This window comes from Petaurus breviceps, unplaced genomic scaffold (genome assembly GCF_028583685.1).
Source record: "Petaurus breviceps papuanus isolate PSGF00001 unplaced genomic scaffold, PetGlider_PUasm1.0 208, whole genome shotgun sequence".
Lineage (NCBI taxonomy): Eukaryota > Metazoa > Chordata > Mammalia > Diprotodontia > Petauridae > Petaurus > Petaurus breviceps.
The window spans coordinates 11,483,598-11,505,058 of record NW_027185852.1 but is presented as its reverse complement, the minus strand read 5'-3'; the positions used below and the strand labels follow the sequence as shown (position 1 = coordinate 11,505,058).

At 39.5% G+C, this 21,461-nt stretch overlaps 1 protein-coding gene across 1 annotated transcript in view; it reads left to right on the top strand.

Moving 5' to 3' along the window:
• Window positions 1–21,461, top strand: part of LOC138165165 (ubiquitin-conjugating enzyme E2 U-like) — a 69,832-nt gene that overhangs the window by 2,675 nt on the left and 45,696 nt on the right. The window contains exons 2-6 of the mRNA XM_069093305.1: window positions 5,730–5,811; window positions 7,575–7,667; window positions 8,350–8,447; window positions 12,653–12,779; window positions 21,163–21,235. Coding sequence (XP_068949406.1) covers window positions 5,730–5,811; window positions 7,575–7,667; window positions 8,350–8,447; window positions 12,653–12,779; window positions 21,163–21,235 — 473 coding nt within the window. The remainder of the gene's footprint in view (window positions 1–5,729; window positions 5,812–7,574; window positions 7,668–8,349; window positions 8,448–12,652; window positions 12,780–21,162; window positions 21,236–21,461) is intronic.

The following is a 21,461-nucleotide window of genomic DNA, read 5'->3' as shown; positions in this document are numbered from 1 at the left end:
GTAGTAGTAGTAGTAGTAGTAGTAGTAGTAGTAGTAGTAGTAGTAGTGGTAGTAGTAGTAGTAGTAGTAGTAGTAGTAGTGGTGGTGGTGGTGGTGGTGGTGGTGGTGGTGGTCGTGGTGGTTATGGCAGTAGTAGCAGTAATGGTAGCAGCAATAGTAGTAGTAGTAGTAGCAGCAGCAGCAGCTAACATTTATATAGTGCCAGGCACTGTTCTAAGTATTTCACTAGATTCTCACATTGCAAACCTTAATATATAAATGCTAATTATTATTATTAATATTATGAAATCTAGTATACTTTTTAAAAAGTATAATTTTTTAAAAATGTGTTTTGGTTGGTATTTGTTTTTTCTTCTTACAGTACATTTACCCCAATTTAAAGAGGAGTTTGGTGAGGGTTTAAAAAATATATGCTTTTAAAAGGGTGAGCCTACCTCCAATGAAGAGGAAATTAAAACAATAATTAGGAATTATTTTGCCAAATTGTATGCACATAAATTTGACAATCTTAGTGAAATGGATGAATATTTACAAAAATATAAGTTACCCAGGTTAACTGAAGAGGAAGTAAATTACTTAACCCCATCTCAGAAAAAGAAATCAAACAAGCTATCAGCAAACTCCCTAGGAAAAAATCTCCAGGGTCAGATGGATTTACTAGCAAATTCTATCAAACATTTGAAGAACAATTGATTCTGATACACTACATACTATTTGGGAAAATTGGTGAAGAAGGAGTCCTACCAGTTTTTTTTTTTTATGACACAAATATGGTACTGATACCTTAATTAGGAAGAGATAAAATGGAGAAAGAAAATTATAAACCAATTTCCCTCATGAATATAGATGCAAAATTTTTAAATAAAATATTAGCAAAAAGACTACAGCAACGTATCACAAGAATAATACACTTTGATCAGGTAAGATTTATTTCAGGAATGCAAGTATGGTTTAATATTAGGAAAACATCAGTATAATTGATCATATAAACAATAAAACTACCAGAAACCACATGATTATCTCAATAGATGCAGAAAAGGCTTTTGATAAAATACAACATCCATTCCTATTAAAAACACTAAAAAGTATAGGAATTAAAAATTAATAGGTTAAAATAATAGGTAGCATCTATTTAAAGCCATCATCAAGTATTATATGTAATGGGGATAAGCTAGAAGCATTTCCAATAACATCAGGGGTGAAACAAGGATGTCCACTATCACCCCTCTTATTCAATCTGGTACTGGAAATGTTAGCAGTAGCAGTTAGAGAAGAAAAAGAAATCAAAGGAATCAAATTAGGCAAAGAAGAGACCAAGCTATCACTCATTGCAGATGATATGATGATATACTTAGAGAATCCTAGAGAATCAAGTAAAGAACTACTTGAGACAAAAAATAAAATTGGCAAAGTTGCAGGATATAAAATAAACCCACATAAATCCTTGGCATTCCTGTATATTTCTAATGAAATCCAGCAGCAAGAGATAGAAAGAGAAATCCCATTTAAAGTTACTATAGACATTATAAAATATTTGGAAATCTGCCTGCCAAAACAAACCCAGGACAATGAACAAAACTACAAAACACTTTTCACACAAATAAAATCAGATCTAACTAATTGGAAAAACATCAATTGCTCATGCCTAGGTCAAGCTAATATAATAAAAATGACAATTTTACCTAAATTAAATTACATATTTAGTGCCATGCCAATCAATATACCAAAAAATTACTTTGTAGAGCTAGAAAAATAGTAACAAAATTTATTTGGAAGAACGAAAGGTCCAGAAGAGCAATGGAATTAGTGAAAAGAAATGCTAGAGGAAGCCATAACAGATTTTAATCTGTATTATAAAGCAGCAGTCATCAAAACTACTTGGTTCTGGCTGAGGAATAGAGTAGTGGATCAATAGAATAGATTGGGTACACAAGACTCAGCAGTCAATGATTATAATAATCTACTCTTTGATAAACCCAAAGACCCCAGTTTTGGGGATAAGAACTCACTATTTGACAAAAACTGCTGGGAAAACTGGAATATATTATGGCAGAAGCTGGGCATAGACTATCTAACACCATATACCAAAATCAAGTCTAAATGGGTGCATGATATATATAGAGGCTGATACTATAAACAATCTGGGAAAGTGAGGAATAGTTTACCTGTCAGATTTATGGAGAAGGGAAGACTTTACAACCAAACAAGAATTAGAGAGCATTATAAAATGCAAAATGGATAATTTTGATTACATTAAATCAAAAAGTTTCAGTAAAAACAAAACCAATGTAGCCAAGCTTAAGAGGGAAGTGGAAAATTGGGAAAGACATTTTACAACCAATGTCTCTGATAAATGTCTCATTTCTAAAATATACAGAGAACAGAGTCAAATCTATAAGAATACAAGTTATTCCTCAATCGATAAATGGTCAAAGGATATGAACAGGCAGTTTACAGAAAAAGAAATTAAAGATATCTATAAGCATATGAAAAAATGCTCTAAATCACTATTGATTAGAGAAATGCAAATCAAAACAACTCTGAGGTACCACATCTCACCAGTCAGATTGGCTAAGATGACAAAACAGGAAAATGACAAATGCTGGAGAGGACGTGGAAAAACTGGAACACTAATGCATTGCTGGTGGAGTTGTGAACTGATCCAACCATTCTGGAGACACTTCTAGGGTTGTATCCCAAAGAGATTATAGAAGTGGGAGGAAAACCCATATGCACAAAGAAATATTTATAGCAGCTCTTTTTGTGGTGGCGAAGAATTGGAAATTAAGGGGATGTCCATCAACTGGGGAGTGGCTAAACAAGTTGTGGTATATGAATGTAATGAAATACTGTTGTGCTATAAGAAAGGAGGAGTAGGTGGTTTTCATATTTGCCTGGAGAGGCTTATATGAACTGATGCTGAGTGAGAAGAGCAGAACCAGGAGAAATCTGTACACAATTACAGACACTACGTATGTGTGACGACCAACTTTGATAGACTGGACTCTTCTCAGCAATGCAGGGTTATAAGTCAACTCCAAAAGACTCATGATGGAGAGAGATATCTACATTCACAGAAAGAACAGAGTTGGAATGCAGATTGAAGTAAACTACCTGTTCTCTTTCTTTTTCTTGTTTAGTTTTGTTTTCTCTTCCCCATTTTTCATTCTATCCAATACAATCCTTCTGTATAACCTGACTAATATCTAATGTGAAAGTATTTGGAGGTCCTATACTTGACTGCATGCTGCCATGGGGGAGAGAAGAAAAAAATTAAGTATGCTTTTTAGAAAATCTCAATTCAGGAAGGCTAGGTGGCACAGTGAACAGAGCACCCCTCCCCCCGCCAAAGTCAGGAGGACCTGAGTTCAAATTCGACCTCAGGCACTTAACACTTACTAGCTGTGTGACCTTGGCCAAGTCACTTAACCCCAATTGCCCTGCTTTCTTCCCTCCAAAAAAGGAAAAAAAGGAAAAAATCTCAATACTTTAAAAAAAAAATTTGGTCTTTATTAATTTGTTTGTTTACCTTTAGTTTACAAGATTCAGTTCCACAATTCCTTGAGTTTCAAATTTTCTCTCCCTTCCTCCCCTCCCCCCATGGCAGCATACAATCAAGTATAGGATCTGCAAGTATTTTCACATTAAACATTAGTCAGGTTATAAAGAAGGATTGTATCAGATGGAATGAACGATGGGAAAAAGGAAACAAAACCAAACGAGAAAAAGAAAAAGGGCAGGTAGTTTGCTTCAATCTGCATTCAAACTCTGTTCTTTCTCTGGATGTAGACATCTCCCTCCATCATGGGTCTTTTGGGGTTGATTTATAACCCTGCATTGCTGAGAAGAGTCCAGTCTATCAAAGTTGGTCGTCACATATACGTAGTGTCTGTAATTGTGTACAAATTTCTCCTAGTTCTACTCTTCTCATTCAGCATCATTTTGTATAAGCCTCTCCAGGTGAATATGAAGTCCATCTGTTCCTCATTTCTTATAGCACAATAGTATTCCATTACATTCATATACCACAACTTGTTTAGCCATTCCCCAATTGATGGGCATCCCCTTAATTTCCAATTCTTTGCCACCACAAAAAGAGCTGCTACAAATATTTTTGTATGTACATGTTTTCTTCCCACTTCTATGATCTCTTTGGGATACAACCCTAGAAGTGGTATTGCTGGGTCAAAGGGTATGAAATTATTTATAGCCCTTTGGGCATAATTCTAGACTGCTCTCCAGAATGGTTGGATCAGTTCACAACACCACTAGCAATGCATTAGTGTTCCAATTTGTCTACATCCTCTCCAGCATTTGTTATTTTCCTGTTTTGTCATCTTAGTCAATCTGACTGGTGAGATGTGGTACCTCAGAGTTGTTTTGATTTGCGTTTCTCTGATCAATAGTGATTTAGAGCAAAAAAAGTCTCAATTTTAATTTGACCAATCATTGGCCATAATTCTGAGTTTCTGTGATTATAATTTTTTTTTCAATTCCATTAATTTTAGTAGTCCCTCTTATTATCTGTGTGACCTTTGGCAAGTTAACCTCCGGGGGTCTTAGTTTCCTCATTAGCAATAAAGACATTAGGCCACCTGAACCTCTTCTGTTTCAGAATCCATCATTCTATGTATATGGTGGTGTTTTGGTGCTGGGGATACTCAAGTTCTCCAATGGGCCTTGGATCTCATCAGTTTGGGATTTGCCTTCAAAGATGTAGATCACAACCCATTCATGTTTTCCCATTCTTTGTAACTTCCATCCATATCCTTCCAAATTCCAAACAGGTGGTCAGACCAGCCTCCTCATTCATCCAAAGAATACCACTGGAGAATGTTGGCTTTCCACTTGTCATCCCTTGCTGTTGCCAGTGACTCAGGCACTGGGATCACAAAGACAAAATCAGAACAGACCTTGTCCTCAGAAAACTTACAATCTAATTTTGAAATATCTGAACTAGAATGCAGTGTGTTACAGGGGAAAGAATGCTGACCTTGCAATCCCACCCTCTGTGCTTGAATCCTGACTCTGCCATTTATTACCTATGAGTCCCTGGGCAAGCTGTCTACCATATCTGGGGTTTAGCTTCCTCATCTGTAAAACGAAGGGGTTGAATGAGATGGTCCCTAAGGTACCTTCCAGCTCTAGATGTGACAATAACAGTGATAGTATATAGACAGTAGATGGTAGCATAGACAGAATGTTGGACTGGGGTCAGGAAGACCTGAGTTCAAATCCAGCTTCAGATCCCTACTATCTATGTGACCTTGGGCTAGTCACTTCATTTCTGCCTCAGTATGCTCATCTGTAAAATGAGGATAATAATAGCACTGACCACAAAAGGTCATTCAAAAAATGCTTAGCCCAGCACCTGGCCCATATATAAGCTCTATATAAATGTTAGCTATTATTATTATTATTAAAATTAATAATAGCAACAATAATAACTAGCATTTACATAGCGCCTTAAGTTTTGCAAAATGCTTAGCATAAATCATCTCATTTGATCCGCACAGTAACCCTTTGAGGGAGTCTCTATAATTATCCCCATTTTATACACGAGGAAACCACTGCTGAGAAATGCTCGGTGACTTGGCCAGAGTCACACTGCTGGCTGGCTGATTTTGCCACGAACAGGAAATCTTGAGCATAAACACATATCAGACATTAGCCAGAGCAAGTTATTATTCATCGTTTTTTTATTGCTTTATTTTTTTTTCTTATTGCAGGGTATAACTGTGACCCCACTAAGTGATAATTTACTCAAATGGTTAGCTGAAATCAAAGGCCTGAAGGATTCAGTTTGGGAAGGTTTGTGCTTTTCTATTAAGAAATAAGCGCACCTTTTAAGTTTTATTTTAAAAATTCATTTTATTCCTATCTTCAGTTTCTATGTGATAATCATTTCAACTCCTCCCTAACTAGGAAAACCAAGCAAGAACCTCGGACATGGTGTCTCCATTGGGTGCCATAACCAGCATTCTGTCCTCTCTGGGATGAGCGATTGGTGGGGAAGGGTGGGGACATATCCTTTGTTCTCTGGAATGTTCAATGGCCTTGCAATTACTCAGATCTCAACTTCTTTCCAGTGATCTTTTCTATTATCATTGTATATATTGTTTCTAATTATTTAGCTCTGTACCAGTTCATACAAAATCTTTGAGTTTCTCTGAAATTCTCATATCTGTCATTTTTCTCTGCACAATAATGTTCCATTTCATGCATATGCCATAGTTTTCTTTTTTAGTCATTCTTTGATTGATAGGCACCCATTCCCCTCCTCCCCTTCCTAACAGGAAGAACTCTGCTATGAATATTTTTGTATATGTTGGTCCTTTTTTTTTTTCTATCCTTGACCTCCTTGTGGTATAGATCTAATGGTAGCCTTTTCTAGCTCCACTAGGGAGGAAAACTTAATCAATTTACTTACAAAATTCCAAATTGATAATCAGAACAATTAGATCACTGCACAGTTCTGCCAATAGTATGTTAATGGGGCACATTTTATTAAGCATCTATTGTGCGTAGCACACCTCACTGGGCACCCGCGGGAGCAACAATGGGCAGCTTAGACCAAGTCCCTGCCCTCATGGAGGAGACTGTGTAGGTATGCTTCTGTGCTTGCAGAACAGTGTAGACACATGTCACCTCAAATCCCAAGAAAAGCACACATGAGGTTCAAGAGGCGCCACTACATACAATGAAAATCAGCATGCTGTAAAATTAGAAACGACCATGATACTTCAAAGAATCGACTGTGTCATTACTGAAGATGTTTCCTCCAAAAATGGAAATCAAAATGCAGCGATGCCTTATTATCCTATGGGACTGCTTCATCTGTTGGTGTCCCTCCAACATGGAAGATAACTTCCATCCCACCTCCTGATGAAGCATGAATAATAATGAGCCAGAAGTGCTCTCCAGTGTCCATCCATCGCTCTTGCAGTGATTACCCTCCACTGCTTCTTGTCATGTATTTCTCTGATTACATTCATCAGAGATTTTCCACCAGAATTTTCAGATGCATGAGAAAATTCTAAAAGCTTTCTGATGAACACTCATGTCATTTGAACACAATTAAGATCTTGGAGATGTCTTGTTTATTACTTTGTTACTCATTACTTAAAAAAAAATCTCAAAACTGTAAATTACATCTAAGACAGAGTATACATTTCATCCATCTTGGTGAACAAAATTCCCATAAAATCATTTATCTTTTTTCATAGTTTGAGATTTTTAATTATCAATTTTTTGAACTATGAATTTAATCATTAACAAACATGAACATTTCAATATACAGTGAAGAACAAAAAAAGAATATATGAGGAACTATGAAGTTTTGTTATGTGCTGTTTTCCTAAGTGTATGTGAATTTGACCTCAGTTGTAATAAAATCACACTGTTGATTTTCCCTCTTCTGGGCCCCTTGTACTTCCTTCTGTGTATTTTGGGGGCATTTTCCATGAAAGGTCCGCAAAGGGAGCAATGGGACAGTCATTCCACTCTTTTATTGGAGAGACAACATTAATAACTTGGTCGATCCCGATGGTGTAACTTTTATTTCTTTATCCCAGGATTTACATTCCCTTTGTTAATGAAGTTTTCGGTGAACTACAATAATATCCCTCCTGTTGTGGCATTTAGTACCATTCCCTTCCACCCCAATGGTAAGATGCAGATGGGTGAGTATCAAGCAAATCCTCTGCCTTTGGTGTTGTTCCATTGGCACCATTTACTACCTGTCTTTCCAAGTCCTTTCCTTTTATATTAGACTAAGTCCAGTCCTTATCACGTCTCATCTAAATTATCTTGACAGCCTCCTAATAGGTCTCCTTATCGAAAAATTTTGATTTCCTTTCCATTTCAATTTTCATTCCAATTTACTTTCCACCCAGTTGCAAAATGATTGTCTTTAAGTGAAAATTTCACCAGGTCACTCCCTGACTCCACCAACTAATTTTAGTGGCTCCTTCTAATGTCTGTGTTCACACTCTGTTTGGCTTTTACAATCTTTCCCAACCTGGCCTCATCCTACCTTTCCTCAGTATGCATTCCTCCCTTCCCTATATTCGTTGGCCCAGCCAAAATGGCCTTTACCCACCTCCCATCTCTTTGCCTTTACACTGCCTCTATCTTTATCTCTGCCTCTTTTCATGATCACCCAACAGTTCCCTAAGCACCTCATACTGAACACAAATGTACTCCTGTATGTGTATTTCTCTTTCAGCAACCTGGAAGCTGCTTGAGAAAAGGCCTTGGTTTTTTTTTTTATTTGCACCTCTAACATCTAGTAGAGTGTCTGTATTTCTATTGCATGTTGATATTTTCTTTTGTTTCCTTTTCAAACAGTTGACCCCAAATCTGGCCGACCATGTATAGATTTTCTAGATAGGCCTGAATATTGGAACAGTAACTATACTCTAAGTAGCATCTTACTTTCTATTCAGGTAAGAAAAGACTAATATAATTTTTACTTTAATTTTTGAAATTTTTATTTCACTATTCACCTAAAGTATAAAAAACAGAATATTTAAATCATTCAAAAAAATCTGATCAGACCACAGAGTGAGGCCTTGAGTCCACATGGATAAAACAGGAAAAGGAGGCAATTGGCCTTTGGTGTATTGATGGTGACTGCTGCATAAGCATAGATAGCATCTTCCTACCATGCCCAATGCTACAAGGGCCTTGGAAAAGACTCTAGACTCCTTGAACTGGAAGAAGACTGATGATTATCCCTGCTTTTAGTCCCTACCCTAAAAAAAATCACTTGGCATTTATTTTGTGTGGATTATATATTGACTTACCCATGTGCATGCTATATCTGATAGAAGGCAAGCTCCTTGAAGGCAGGAACCAGGTTTTTTTTTTCAATTTCTAGTACCTAGCATACTTCCAAAAAAAAAAAAGTTCTTAATAATGGTTTGTTGAATTGAATTCTTAGACCATCAGCTAAACTTGAAAACAGCAATGAAAATATTTTAAAGATTTTTCAGGAAAAAAAAATCAATATACTAAATTTTCCCTAATAAAAAAAGCATGGATCATAGATCAAAATTGAGGATTGCAAGGGACTTTGGATATTATCAAGTTGTGTGGCCTTGGGAAAGTCACTCACTCTGACATGATCTTCAGTTTCTACATCTATAAAAATGAGGGTGTTGGGCTTGATGGCCTCTGAAGTCCTTTCCACTTCTAAAAATCTATGATCTTATAATCTAGTCCAGACCTCTTAGAAATGAGGAACATGAGGCACAGGGTAAGTGACTGGTCCAAGGTGTAACGTTAATCAGATATAAGATCTTCCCGCCCATCAATAGGCTTCAAGTGGAGCCCATTAAGGGAAGCTTGCTTAGGGGAGGCTTGCCTGCAGGGAGGCTTTCACACCTTTTGTTAATTTCTAATTAGGTGCTGAGTCAGGAGGGTTATGATGCCTTCTGGCTCTGAGAAGTTTGCCCCCCACACACACACACACACAAACACTGAGTTGGTATTTTGCTTTAGGGGCTTGCTTATGAGGACCTTGAGGTTCCCTGGGTGACCATATATTCAGAGTTCCTGACTGCTCAGAGGTAAAGGCTCTCTCAATCCAGGGATGTATGTAAAATGTATAGTTGATTCAGACAGTCAGAGCCCTGTCTGTTGGTCTTTATTTTTCTGCTTGTATTTTCTCTGAAGTTCAGGGTGCTGACTTTTCCCCTGAACTAGTGAATGTAATTAATAAAGATTGTTGATCCTTTAAAAAAACTTTCTTTCCTGGTAAAACAGATCTAAGACCCTGTGCTAGCAGCCACCCTGGAGGTGCCAGTGTGGTTGCTGATTACACAAGGTAATCCAGATAACAATTGTTAGAGGCATGCTTTCAAACCAGGTATTACTGACTCCAGGGTCAATGCTCTAGTAAATATGATTAATGGATGTTGATCCCCTTGTTTCTTTATTGTAAAATGAGAGGTGTTCTACTGGATGCTTGCTAAGACTACTTTGAGCTCTTCAATCCTATGATCCCCTGATCTAAACCTTAAATGCCTCTCTAAATGCCAGGTATGATTCTTGTCCCTTATTGTTCACCTTAGTTTTGCTTGTTGTTTAGTCATTTCAGTCATGTCAGACTCTGTGACCCCATCTGGGGTTTTCTTGTCAAAGATACTGGAGTGGTTTGTCATTTCCTTCTCCAGCTCATTTTACAGATGAGGAAACTGAGGCAAACAGGGTGAAGTGACTTGCCTGGGGTCATACAGCTAGTCAGTGTCTGAGGCTGTGTTAGAGCTGAGGGCTTCCTGACTCTAGATCTGGCACTCTGTCCACTAAGATACTTTCATCTTAGTAAGAAGATAATTTTTTTAAATTGTCATTCCTCATCAATGAAGTGAGGGAGTTGGACCAGATCATAGGATCATTAAGAAACCGAGTTTCAGATCAGTTGAGTGATTTGCCCAAGGTTGGGTGACCTCTAAGAGCTCTCCCAACTCTTGCTCTATGATTCATCTTGGTTTTCTTTGGAAAAAAGATTCTCACTGGGTATTTTCTTGACAAACCTTTATTTTCAAATTTTCTTCAAGCATCGCTAAACATGTTTTTAAGTTTTCAGTTGGCTGAGGATACTAACTCCCTTGCTTACTGCCTTTTCTGAACCAACTCCCCTTTGCTCATATATAATAGTAGAAGGGCCTGCTTAAGCCACATCCAGAGAGCATATATTCCAAGTTCACATAAATTTATGAGACTTAACTTGATTTAATTATACCTCCACATATCAGATGATTACCTTCCACACTCCTAAATATTCCCTCCCTCAAAAGTCTGTCATTTTGTTTCTAGGTATCAATAGAGGGTCAACTTATAGATGGAACTGCCTGCTTTTCAGGAAGCCATGGGGTATTAAAGCAGGACACATCTGTAATTGATACTTCTTCTAATATTGAATTCTGCTACTATTTTTTCATCATTAAGTATCATTACTTAATAGTTGATGTCTAGGTTATAACTGGGAGGGGGAAGTTAGAGGTCTTTGGAAAAGGGGATAGCTAGAAGAATGCCAAATAAACTTTACCAGATGTGTCTCTCCATGTCAAATGGCTGCTACTCTCCCTCCCTCCCCTGCTTCTTTTTAAAAAGACAAATACCCCAAACCGTCCTCTTGGAGACAAGGTTCATCTGTTTCCCACCCACTTTGAAAGATATGCTTCAATCTATTCAAAACTTTTTATTTAAGGAACGATGAGGTGCCTATTGGAAACCCATCTGAACCCATTTTCCAAACAGGAACACACTAATGACAGCAGAAGAGCTCCTAGAAGATCATTTTTTCCTTTGCTTTTGGAAAACCAGATGTTGATTTTAATCAGAGAAATATTGTCATTATTTATACAGTTCCTGTCAGGGGTTAATGGAGCCCCTGTCTACACTACACTTCTTTCAATAGCTTCCTCCATGAACACATTTTCTCTGTACATTTTTGCATGTTAAAATGCATGCCATATACATTTCTGATTTTTAGAATAAATATTTGCCTTCTGGACAGCCAAAGACCATTTCTTTATGATGGAAAAAACAGCCCATGACCTCATTGAACTGATGAGTTCTGTTAAGATTGCCAGGCATTTGTGATTTGTCCAAAAGCTCTGCAACAAAATCAGTCAAATAGCCTTTGGAAGGGGATTTAAGATTCCCTCCAAAGGCCATAGATTATAAGCCCCTTGAGGGTCAGAACACTGCTTTGTCTTTGAACTCTACACTTGATCACATTGTGTGGCTGGCACATAAAAGACATTTCATAAGTATTGTCGAAATCCAATTGTGGAATGGAAGATGGAGCAAGTAAGGTAATTGTTCACATGGTCACAGACTCTTAAATCTAGGACCAAAATGAGCCCGAATAGTCATCAGACCCAGTTTCCTCATTTTACAGATGTGAAAACTGAGATCGGGGAGGGTAAGCATATTAAGATCCATAGAGACCACCTGGTTAGAGAAATGCTTCATCTTGTCAATTTAAAACTTTCATTTGAATAACAAAACTCTATCAATTTTTTCTTAGCATAGTTGTACCCTCACATACAATATAGACAAGTTAAATATAAAATCTGGCAGAACATCTCAGCTAAGGAAGAAAATGAGGCTTATTGTAGAAAGGGATTGACGTTTTTTTTTTTGCTTGGCACCAGAGAAAAGAACCAGAAATAATGGGTGGAAGATACAGAGAGGCTATTTTATGTTTGAGGTTCATTGATCTCAGAAAACAAAACAATTTTCTAATAAAGCTATCCCAAAGTGAAATGGGCCAGCTTGGAGAAAAGTGGCTTTTCTTATTGGAGGTTGAATGGCCGCTTGACAGGTAGGTTGTAGAAGGGATTCTTGATCAAATATAGCTTAGACTAGATGGCTACCAACTCCAGAATGATTCTGTGATTTCTATGGCCCAGAGCAATTCAATCCATTTCCCAAATAATCCATATTAACTTTATTGAACATGGTAGGAGAGGAGCTATTTTGCTTTTAATATTTATCTCATGGATTTATCATGATCAGATTGAGACTGTTCCGTTCCCATTCCACTCCTTCCCCCAGCCCTGGTAGATGATATATTTATGCATCTGGGGAAAATGGTTACTTATACAATCTTCAGCCTGCTATGTCTGTCTCCCTCCAGGTTATGCTTTCTTATCCAACATTAAACAATCCAGTTAATGTTGAAGCAGCAGGAACAATGCTAGAAGACATGTCTTTGTTCAAAAAACTAGCCCTGAAGTCTCTCTACCACCACAGCAGTATAGATGGTAAAAAAAAATCGCTATTACTGTGGGACATATTGGTTATCATTATCACTAGAGGAAAGCACTTTAGTAAACACTTGCTGATAAATGGGAAGCAATATGACTGTGAATTTAAGCCCTGAATTGGGAAGAGAATCTTTATCTACATGAATGGTGGCAACATACTTTTGAGCTCAATCTTGCTGTCAATAAGTTGGTCAGTTGACAAGCATTTATTAAACAACTTAGTTCTAGACACTGTGCTAAGTGCTGGGGCTGCAAAGAAAGGAAAAATATGGCGCTACTTACATTTTCGTTTGGGAGAAAATATAGGAAAAACATGTCCATAGAAGATGTATTCTGTGTACCTTGAAGGTAATCTCAAAGGGAGGCAGTAGGAAGTGTGGACAGGAGGTGAGGGTTAGGTTCCTTGCAGATGCTGGGATGACCTGAGTTTTAAGGGGATCGGGAGAAGCCAATAGGCTTGGATTAAAAAAGTAATTTCTCCTAAACCAGTAAAAATTGTCCATATATTGGGCCACAGGCTAGTTCGAGACACAGAAGTTATACTGGAATGCTTTGGTCATGTCATGTACTCATGATGTGGTCATTCCCTCCAGTGGTATTACAGATTGCAGTCTTTGCGATCCTGTGCTAACCTTGTCTGGGTCCTTCCATTGGACCATAAGTGAATATCGTCTGAATGCCTGCACATCTTTTCACCAGTGGGTTCTGACTTGGGTGTGGTCTACACTAGCAGCTTGTCAACTGCTATTCAACTCTGAGGTCCCGTGAGTCTGATCTCTATCTCACTAATACATCATAGCTCTGGCACAGTGTTCCACTGATGCCATAAGGGCAGAAACCTGAGGGTGAAATCTTGCTTTGAGAGCAAGGGAGTGTCCATTGGGGGGGAGTAAGTTGCCTTGTAGCAGAATGCTTCAGTGGATCCAGAAAGGTTGGACAGTCACTCTGGTGATAATCCTATTCATATTCTGGCAGAGATGGGCAACCAGTCAGTTTAATTAAATGGGCATTTCTTAATTATCTAGCCAGGCATGGAACTGGGGGGGGGGAGAAAAGAAAAACAAAAAGTGAAACAATCTTTTCTCTCCAAAAATTATTCTAATGTCTCGTTTGTAGTGGAGTAGAAAGAGCTTGGACTTTGCAGTCCCTGGACCTGGGTTCGATCTTCCCTAACTGTGGCTATTAGCACAAGTCATTAGACTCTCTGAGTCTCAGTTTCCTTAATTATAAAAATGAGGGGTTTGGGGTAGGTGCTTTATAAGGTTCCTTTAATTCTGTGACTCAGTGACTTCTGGGATATGTTGTGGGCTCTGTGATAAGGCTCCCCTTTCCTGATTAGAGGTAATTTGAAACACACACTATAGAAAAGATGAATTTATTGGGGGAATTGGTTATTTTTTTTTTCTGACATCCTTGGAGATTCTTCAATTTCCTGTGACTTGACTGGATACCTATGGAGTTGAGCCACCTCCAAGTGAGAGTACCAACCCTCAGACATTACCTTCATTGCTAGAAAGTATCTTTCCCAGATCCTATGATATCTCCTAGGCTGTTGACAGAATCCATGAAAAACAAGAAAAAAATCCGCATACATCGTTCTCTAACATATGACTTTCCAGAGTCTGAAGGAGTTGACATTAGGACTGTGGCATCAACACTTTCCCCAAGAACCCAAGAATCTCTAGGTTTTCATCCCCTAGAGGTAGTTTCAGCAAGAACTTGATGGAGAATCTTAGGAAGCTGGGAAAGAGCCTCCAGCTTCTCTTCCTGCCTCCCCTCTTTACAAGCACACACAGTGATGTGCTCTAGAACCCTGTCAGGAACGAAAGTTGTGCTCAGAGGACTCTAGCTGGAAGCCTTCATTTGCCTTTTGGGAAAAGCAGAATGGATGGGGTAAACTTTCTATTTAGTTCTGTGAGACCTTATAGAGACCACTCATAGAGATTCAGCAATCCTACTGGCAGCTCTCTAAATCTATATGCTGGGAGGCCATTAGCCTAGAACCAATAAATTGCAGAACTCAATATTATGAGTATTTATGAAAGTCAGCAATGGTCACTGTAAACCGTGATAGGCTCATCAAAGACAAGTAAGGTCAAGCTAACTTCATTTCCCTTTTTCTAAAAAAAAATTGATCAGGTAACTACCTTGGTTGACCAAAGGATGTGATAGATAGGCTATGCCTTCTTTTGAGCAAAATATTATATAGGATTTCTCAGGCTATATTTGTAGATAAGACGGAGAGATGTGATCCTTTCCTTAAGGAACTTGTATTCCACTGAGGGGGGGGGGGGGAGATGCACACAGCACACAGATATGAATTATATCTGTTTGGGGGGGGTGAGGGTGTGAGAGAGAGAGAGAGAGAGAGAGAGAGAGAGAATATAAAACATGAGCAGGCATAAGTTTGGGAAAGAGGACATGAAAAATTGAGGAAATCAGGAGATGGTTTATGTAGGTGAAGCTTGAGCTGCATCTTCAGGTGATTCTCTATTGCAGAGATAAGGGATGAAGTGGAGTCTGAATATGGGAGACCGCCAGTACAAAGGCTTCAGTGGGTGATGAGAAGCATCCAGACAGTTAGTATGGCTAGAATGTAGAGCGTGGAAATGGGAGGAATGAATGCAGAAGACAGATGAAAAGACAGGTTAAGATCCAGTCATGGAGGGGTTTAGATACCAAATTAAGTAATTTGTATGTTGTTCTGCCAGCATCATCCAGTCTCACCATCAATGAAACAAAATGCTTTGGAAAAGGGTTCAATATTGACTCTATTTAAAAGCTTCAAGGACCTTTCCTTAGTTTCATGCCAGTCACATTTTGGTTTTTATCTATGACTTGAATAAAGATATAAAAGGGATTCTTATCAATTTTTATGCCAGAAAAACTGGAAGGGCTTGTTAATACCATAAATGACAGGAGCAGGAATTAAAATCACATCTCCAGGTCTGAATTCAGGACCCAGACCAACAAGATGAGATTTAAAGACTATTAAATGCAGTGTTAAAAGTCCCTTTGAGCTCAAAAATACCAAATGCACAAGTATCCAAAATGGTGGATATGTAGCTTGGCAGCCATTCACCCAAGAAAGATTTAGATTTAACTTGATGGTGTGTGGTTAAGAAGAAGGGCTAATGAAATCTTAGCTGAATTGATGGAAATCGGCTGCCCTGATCACAGTAAAGAATCATTCCATTACACTGCACCCATCAGACCCATATAAACTATGGATTTTGCCCCTGTCCACACATTTTAAAGACATTGACAAACTGGAGCTCATTCAGAGGAAGGTGAGAAAGATGAGAAGTAATAAAGAATTGCTTGGCAACAATGTTGGGCAGAGGAAGAGCTATAACAAGCATTTATTCAAATTCATTTATTCTACTACTGTGCTGAGGGCTTTACAAATATTATCTCATTTGATAGAGTCCCATAAGGAATGATAGAAAAGCCTGAATTGTTTAACCTTGGAGAAAAGATGGCATGATAGCTGTCTCCAGCAATGTAAAAGATGACATCTAGAAGAGACCAGACTTATCCTATATTCCCCCAAAAAACTAAAGTAGGACCAATGATGAGAATAAACAAAATTCCACTGAACAGCTAGGAAAAAGCCAACCACCTAATGAACCCTACAATGATAGAATGGAAGAAGTGAAGAGTGAGGAAGAGTGAGCTGTTTGATGCTGGAGACATTCTAGCAGCAATATGATGACCATTTATCAAAGCTACTAGGGTCAGACCCCCCCCCCCCCCGTGCTAGAAGCTGGACCAGTTGATGCCTAATGTTCGTTCTGACTCTTACATTCTGTGATTCTCTGTATTTCCCATAATACCTGGTATTTAATCAATACTTGCCAATCTGACTTTTTCTCTGAAAAAGACCTGTGAGGTTATTTAACTAAACTTTATCTGACAAGTATTTACAGAGCACATGCTGTGTGCCAGGGACTGCACTAGATACTGGTGATGCAAAGATAAACATTAAACAGTCCCTGCTTGGGGCAGCTAGGTGGTGCAGTGAATAGAGTCAGAAAACCTGAGTTCAAATCCAGCCTCAGACACTTAACACAAAAAACTAGCCGTGTGACTTTGGGCAAGTCACTTAACCCCAACTGCCCTACCTCCCCACCCTCCAAAAAGAAAAAACAAAAACGAAACCCAAAAAACAGTCCCTGCCCTCAAGGAACTTACATTCTTTTGGATGGCATAAAATTACAAGTGACTATTCATAGAGAAGCCCCAACATCCACATGGGAGCCTGGGAAGAGTGTTGGATTTGGAATCTAAAGGACCTTGTCCAAGGCTTTCACTTGCTCCAAATGGAACCAAATCACTTAATCTCCCTGTGTGCCTCAGTCTCCTCAATTGTAAAAAAGCCAAAGGTAGGCTGGATGATCTTGAATACTCCCTCCATTTCTGAGTCCCTACTGGGACCAAAGAAGTTCCATTTGCTTGGTAACTCGGTTGGTAACTGCTGGTAGATTCCCTGGGCACTGCCCCCATTCATATCTGTTTCATCCATGTCAGCCAGCTGCCTGGGGATGTCCTCATTGAAAAAAGGCTCCATGACAACAAAATGTGGGGAGATGTCAGTTAAGAAGAAACTATCTTCTATTCTGGAGTCATTGTGGAAAAATATTCATGACTTTCCTATGTCACATAATTATGTCAAGTAAGAACTTCAAGGTCTTTGCTTGCAGGAAGAGACGCAGAGAGAAGTCGTGGTGTGCAGAACTGGTGCCACCATGTTTCTCTTGGTCTGGTATCTCCTGGGAGCTTTGGTGGACATAAAGAGGCTCTTTACAATAAGTTTCAAAGACTTGCCTGGACAGACTCTGATGGTAATTGCAGTGTTGACAGAGATCCTCATAGCAAAAGAATGGAAGGGGTATTAGGAACGCATTAGGGAGATTACAACAATGAATAGCATTACATACTGTCGAAAGCCTGATAGTGAGATGAATAGAGTCCATTTTCTTGGTGGGGATGCTGGGATAGCAGGCCTGTTCTTCTCTCAGCTCTTGGGGCTGGTTTAACAAACCCTTGGAACAATCAGACACCCAGAGGAGGAGGGTGGGAACACCTGAGCTCCCAGCTCCTGAGATCTCATAGGGCCCCAGGTATTCTCTGGGATTTTTCCTTTTTTGATCATATACCTTCGGTGGGAATAAAAATAAAAATGTTCCCTCAATGGCTCGGAAAGAGAATTTTAAGCTGGTCAAAGTTGGCATCTAGGCCCTACTTCAGACGTTTTCAGGCTAGGAGGGGTGTTAGTGATTCATTTTTCAAATGGGAAACCTAATGCCCAGAGAGGTCTGGTCACTTGTCCAAGCAGCAGATTTGGACTCAGATGTTCTGACCCACTCTAGACCCCATGCTTTTTCTGCCTCTCAGACAGCCTGGTTTCTTTCAAGGCCCAGTTGCAGCATCACCACTACCAGAAACCTTCCTTGAGTTCCCACAACTGCTAATGACTTACTTCTGCTCAGTGGTTTCAATTGTGTCCGACTCTCTGTGACTCATTTGGGGTTTTCTTGGCAAAGATACTGGAATAGTTACCATTTCCTTCTCTAGCTCGTTTTACAGATGAGGAAACTGAGGCAAACAGGGTTAAATGACTTGCCCAGGGATACACAGCTAGTAAGTGTCTGAGCCTGGATTTGAACTCAGGTTTTCCTGACTCCAGGCCCAGTACTCTGTTCACTGTGGCACCCCCTAGCTTCTGATAGTGACTTACTATACTCCCCATGCCTCTCATATTTATTTTGTTTTTACCATATGTGGAGATACATTTTGTGTAGCCTCGACAATCAGCTCCTTGAAGGTTCATTTGTATACCCCCCAGGCCCTTAGTAAATGCTGATTGGGCGGTTGCTTTCCTCACTCTTCATTTGTAAATTATGTGTTGACTCTCCATGCCTAGAAAATAAAGGCCAGAAACTTCTACTTGGCATCAGAGCTCTCCACAGCAGTGATGCTATGCATCCATTCCACATTAATTCAACCTTAGTTGAAAAGACGGAAATGTAGGTTTGATGTAAAGAATAATGGGTCCCAAAGTGAAATGGGCTGCCTTGAGAGGCAGTGGCTTCCCCCTCCTCACTGTAGTTCTTGGAGCATTGGCTGGATCACCTTTTGTCCAAAAGATTATAATGGATGACAGGAGCTCCTTTTCAGGAATGTGTTAGGATCAGATAGATGGCCTCCGAGGTCCCTTCCAACTTGAGATTCTAGCATCCTGTGGTTTTGCATGACTCAAGCTTTCCTTACTCAGATTTCCACTCCTGCCCAAATGGACTCTTCCTCCTTTCTTAAACACACCATGTGCCTTTACCAAAACTGTGCGTTTCCAGACCTCTCTCTCTGCCTAGCTCCTATTCATATTTTAAACCTTCACAGTCTTCAGGGCTCAGCCCCAGTTCCACCTCCAAGAAACCATCCCTCATTGCCTCCATCCATTGTCCTCTGTTCATCCTTGGAAGTCCTGCAGCACCACTAGCACCAGCTGGCATAAAAGGGCATGTCTCGAATTTAACTTCCATTCCCACCAGCTTTCACATTCATTAAGGGCTTATTTAGTTTTCTTCTAATTGATTGGTGTGTGGAATCAACAAAGGTTTGAGACAATAGCAGTCCACCAGACTTAACTTTCACCCAATCTATATAACCACATTATAATAAGTTGAATTTAATTCATTTAATCAATTAATATATGCATTGCCATGACAATAAGTATGTACACTATAGAATGAGAAAAAAATGAAATTAAAAAGGATAAGACAAACATGAAATAATATCTGATCCTAGAACCACTAGGGAAACCACTGGAGTTTATTGAGTCAAGAAGTGACATGGTTGGGCTGGAATCCTTGAGAAATCATTTTGGCAATTATGTGGAGGTTGGATTGGATTGAGGGCCACACTGAAGAGGGGGAAGTCAGTCATGTGGCCAGGAGAGAGGGGATGAGGCTAAACTGAGACATCCAGATGTGGCAACTTATGGGGCAGTGGGGTGCAGGAGAGGGAGAAGCTGAGGGTGACACTGGGGAGCAAACCTGAATGACTGGTAAAATGGAGGTGCTCCCAAGAGAAATAGGGAAGCTCAGGAGAGGGAAAGACAGTGGAATGAGATCGTCGTTCAGATCACGACTCCTCTGTATCTGCTCCTTCAGCAGGGACCACTATGTCCCACCCAAAATACAAAGGAAAGGAGGCTCAGGGCTCTTACTCACTGACAGAGAGCCCAGTGTCTGAGGAGCACCATTCACAGGAATGAAATGACATGAGGCAATGGATGTGCATGCTGGGGCGGGGGGCAGAGGCTTTCCCAGTATCCTTGCTCATTACCTATTGCAGGACCCTGAGTAAAAGCAAGGTTATAACTGACCTGAGGAACAATGTGGGGAGACTGCAAACAGAAGGAGTGGTCTGGGGGAGGAGCATTCTAGGATGAGGGCTTCTGTGATCATGTATGAGACTAGATATAGACCTGAGTCTCTTTGGGAATAGAAATGAAATCAAGCTCTTTGCAAACCTTAAAGTGCCATATAAATGCTAATCATCATCACCATTACCCTCATTATAATCACCACTATCACCACCATAACCATCATCATCATCATTATCATCACCATCATTATGATCACAATCACCAGCACCATCATTACCATCACCCCATCGCCATCACCACCATCTTCCCATCATCTAAGTGACTGATTATGCATTTCCTGGGGTCAGTCCACAGACCTCACTTTGGAGACCATTGATGTAAAGAACAGAGAGCTAGCCTGAACTCAAAAAGACCTGGGTTCAAATTTCACACCTGTTTTCTCCCCTTGCTTCAGTCCTTCATTGAATCTGGGTTCTCACAAATATGTCTACATTGAACTGTAAACCATCCAACACATTTTCATTCTGCTCAATTCTTGTTCCTTTCATTTGGGGGAGGGAGAGGGGTGAGGAACCTCTCCATTAGGAAAGTCCCCTCACCCGTGCAGATCAGCAAATGTTCTTCAATTTAGAGGCTTAGAGAGTAAGGGGTTATGGTAAGAGATAAAAGGACTTTCCCAGAGTCACATGGTCAGTATGTATCAGAGGCTCAAACCAGCTCTTTAGGTACAAATTTAATGTATGAAATCTGCTGTCCTTTATTCTTGTCCCTAACCTCCCACTGAGCCTCCACAAAAGGATTATCCAAGACATCAACGGTGTTTATTTAGTTCTTTTTTCCAAAGATGTTGGGGATTCACTAATATGTAGACTGTGTTAAGATGTTCCCCGCCCCCCAATTTGTAACCTTGTAATCCATTCATCAGTCTGGAAGTAGCTTTCCCAGCTCATTAATTGTTGAACCGAAATTTCTACTTTTTCCTTTCAGAGGATATTTTTCACGAAGACAATACTGTGATCCCTTTCAAGTCAGCAGAAGAAACCCCGGGCCAGGCTGAAAAGTAACCATTTGTATTGTTTTTGATATAATGATATTTATAAAGAAAGTGTGGTGTAGTAGCTAGAACCCCGTCCTCGGAGTCAGGAAAAGCTGGGTTAAAGTCCTGTCTTCTTTATTGATGGAAAATGGAAAGTCATTGACATTTCCATCCTTATTGATGACTCTCTAGCTCTCTGTCTCTGGCGTTCTCTCTCTCTCTCTCTCTCTCTCTCTCTCTCTCTCTCTCT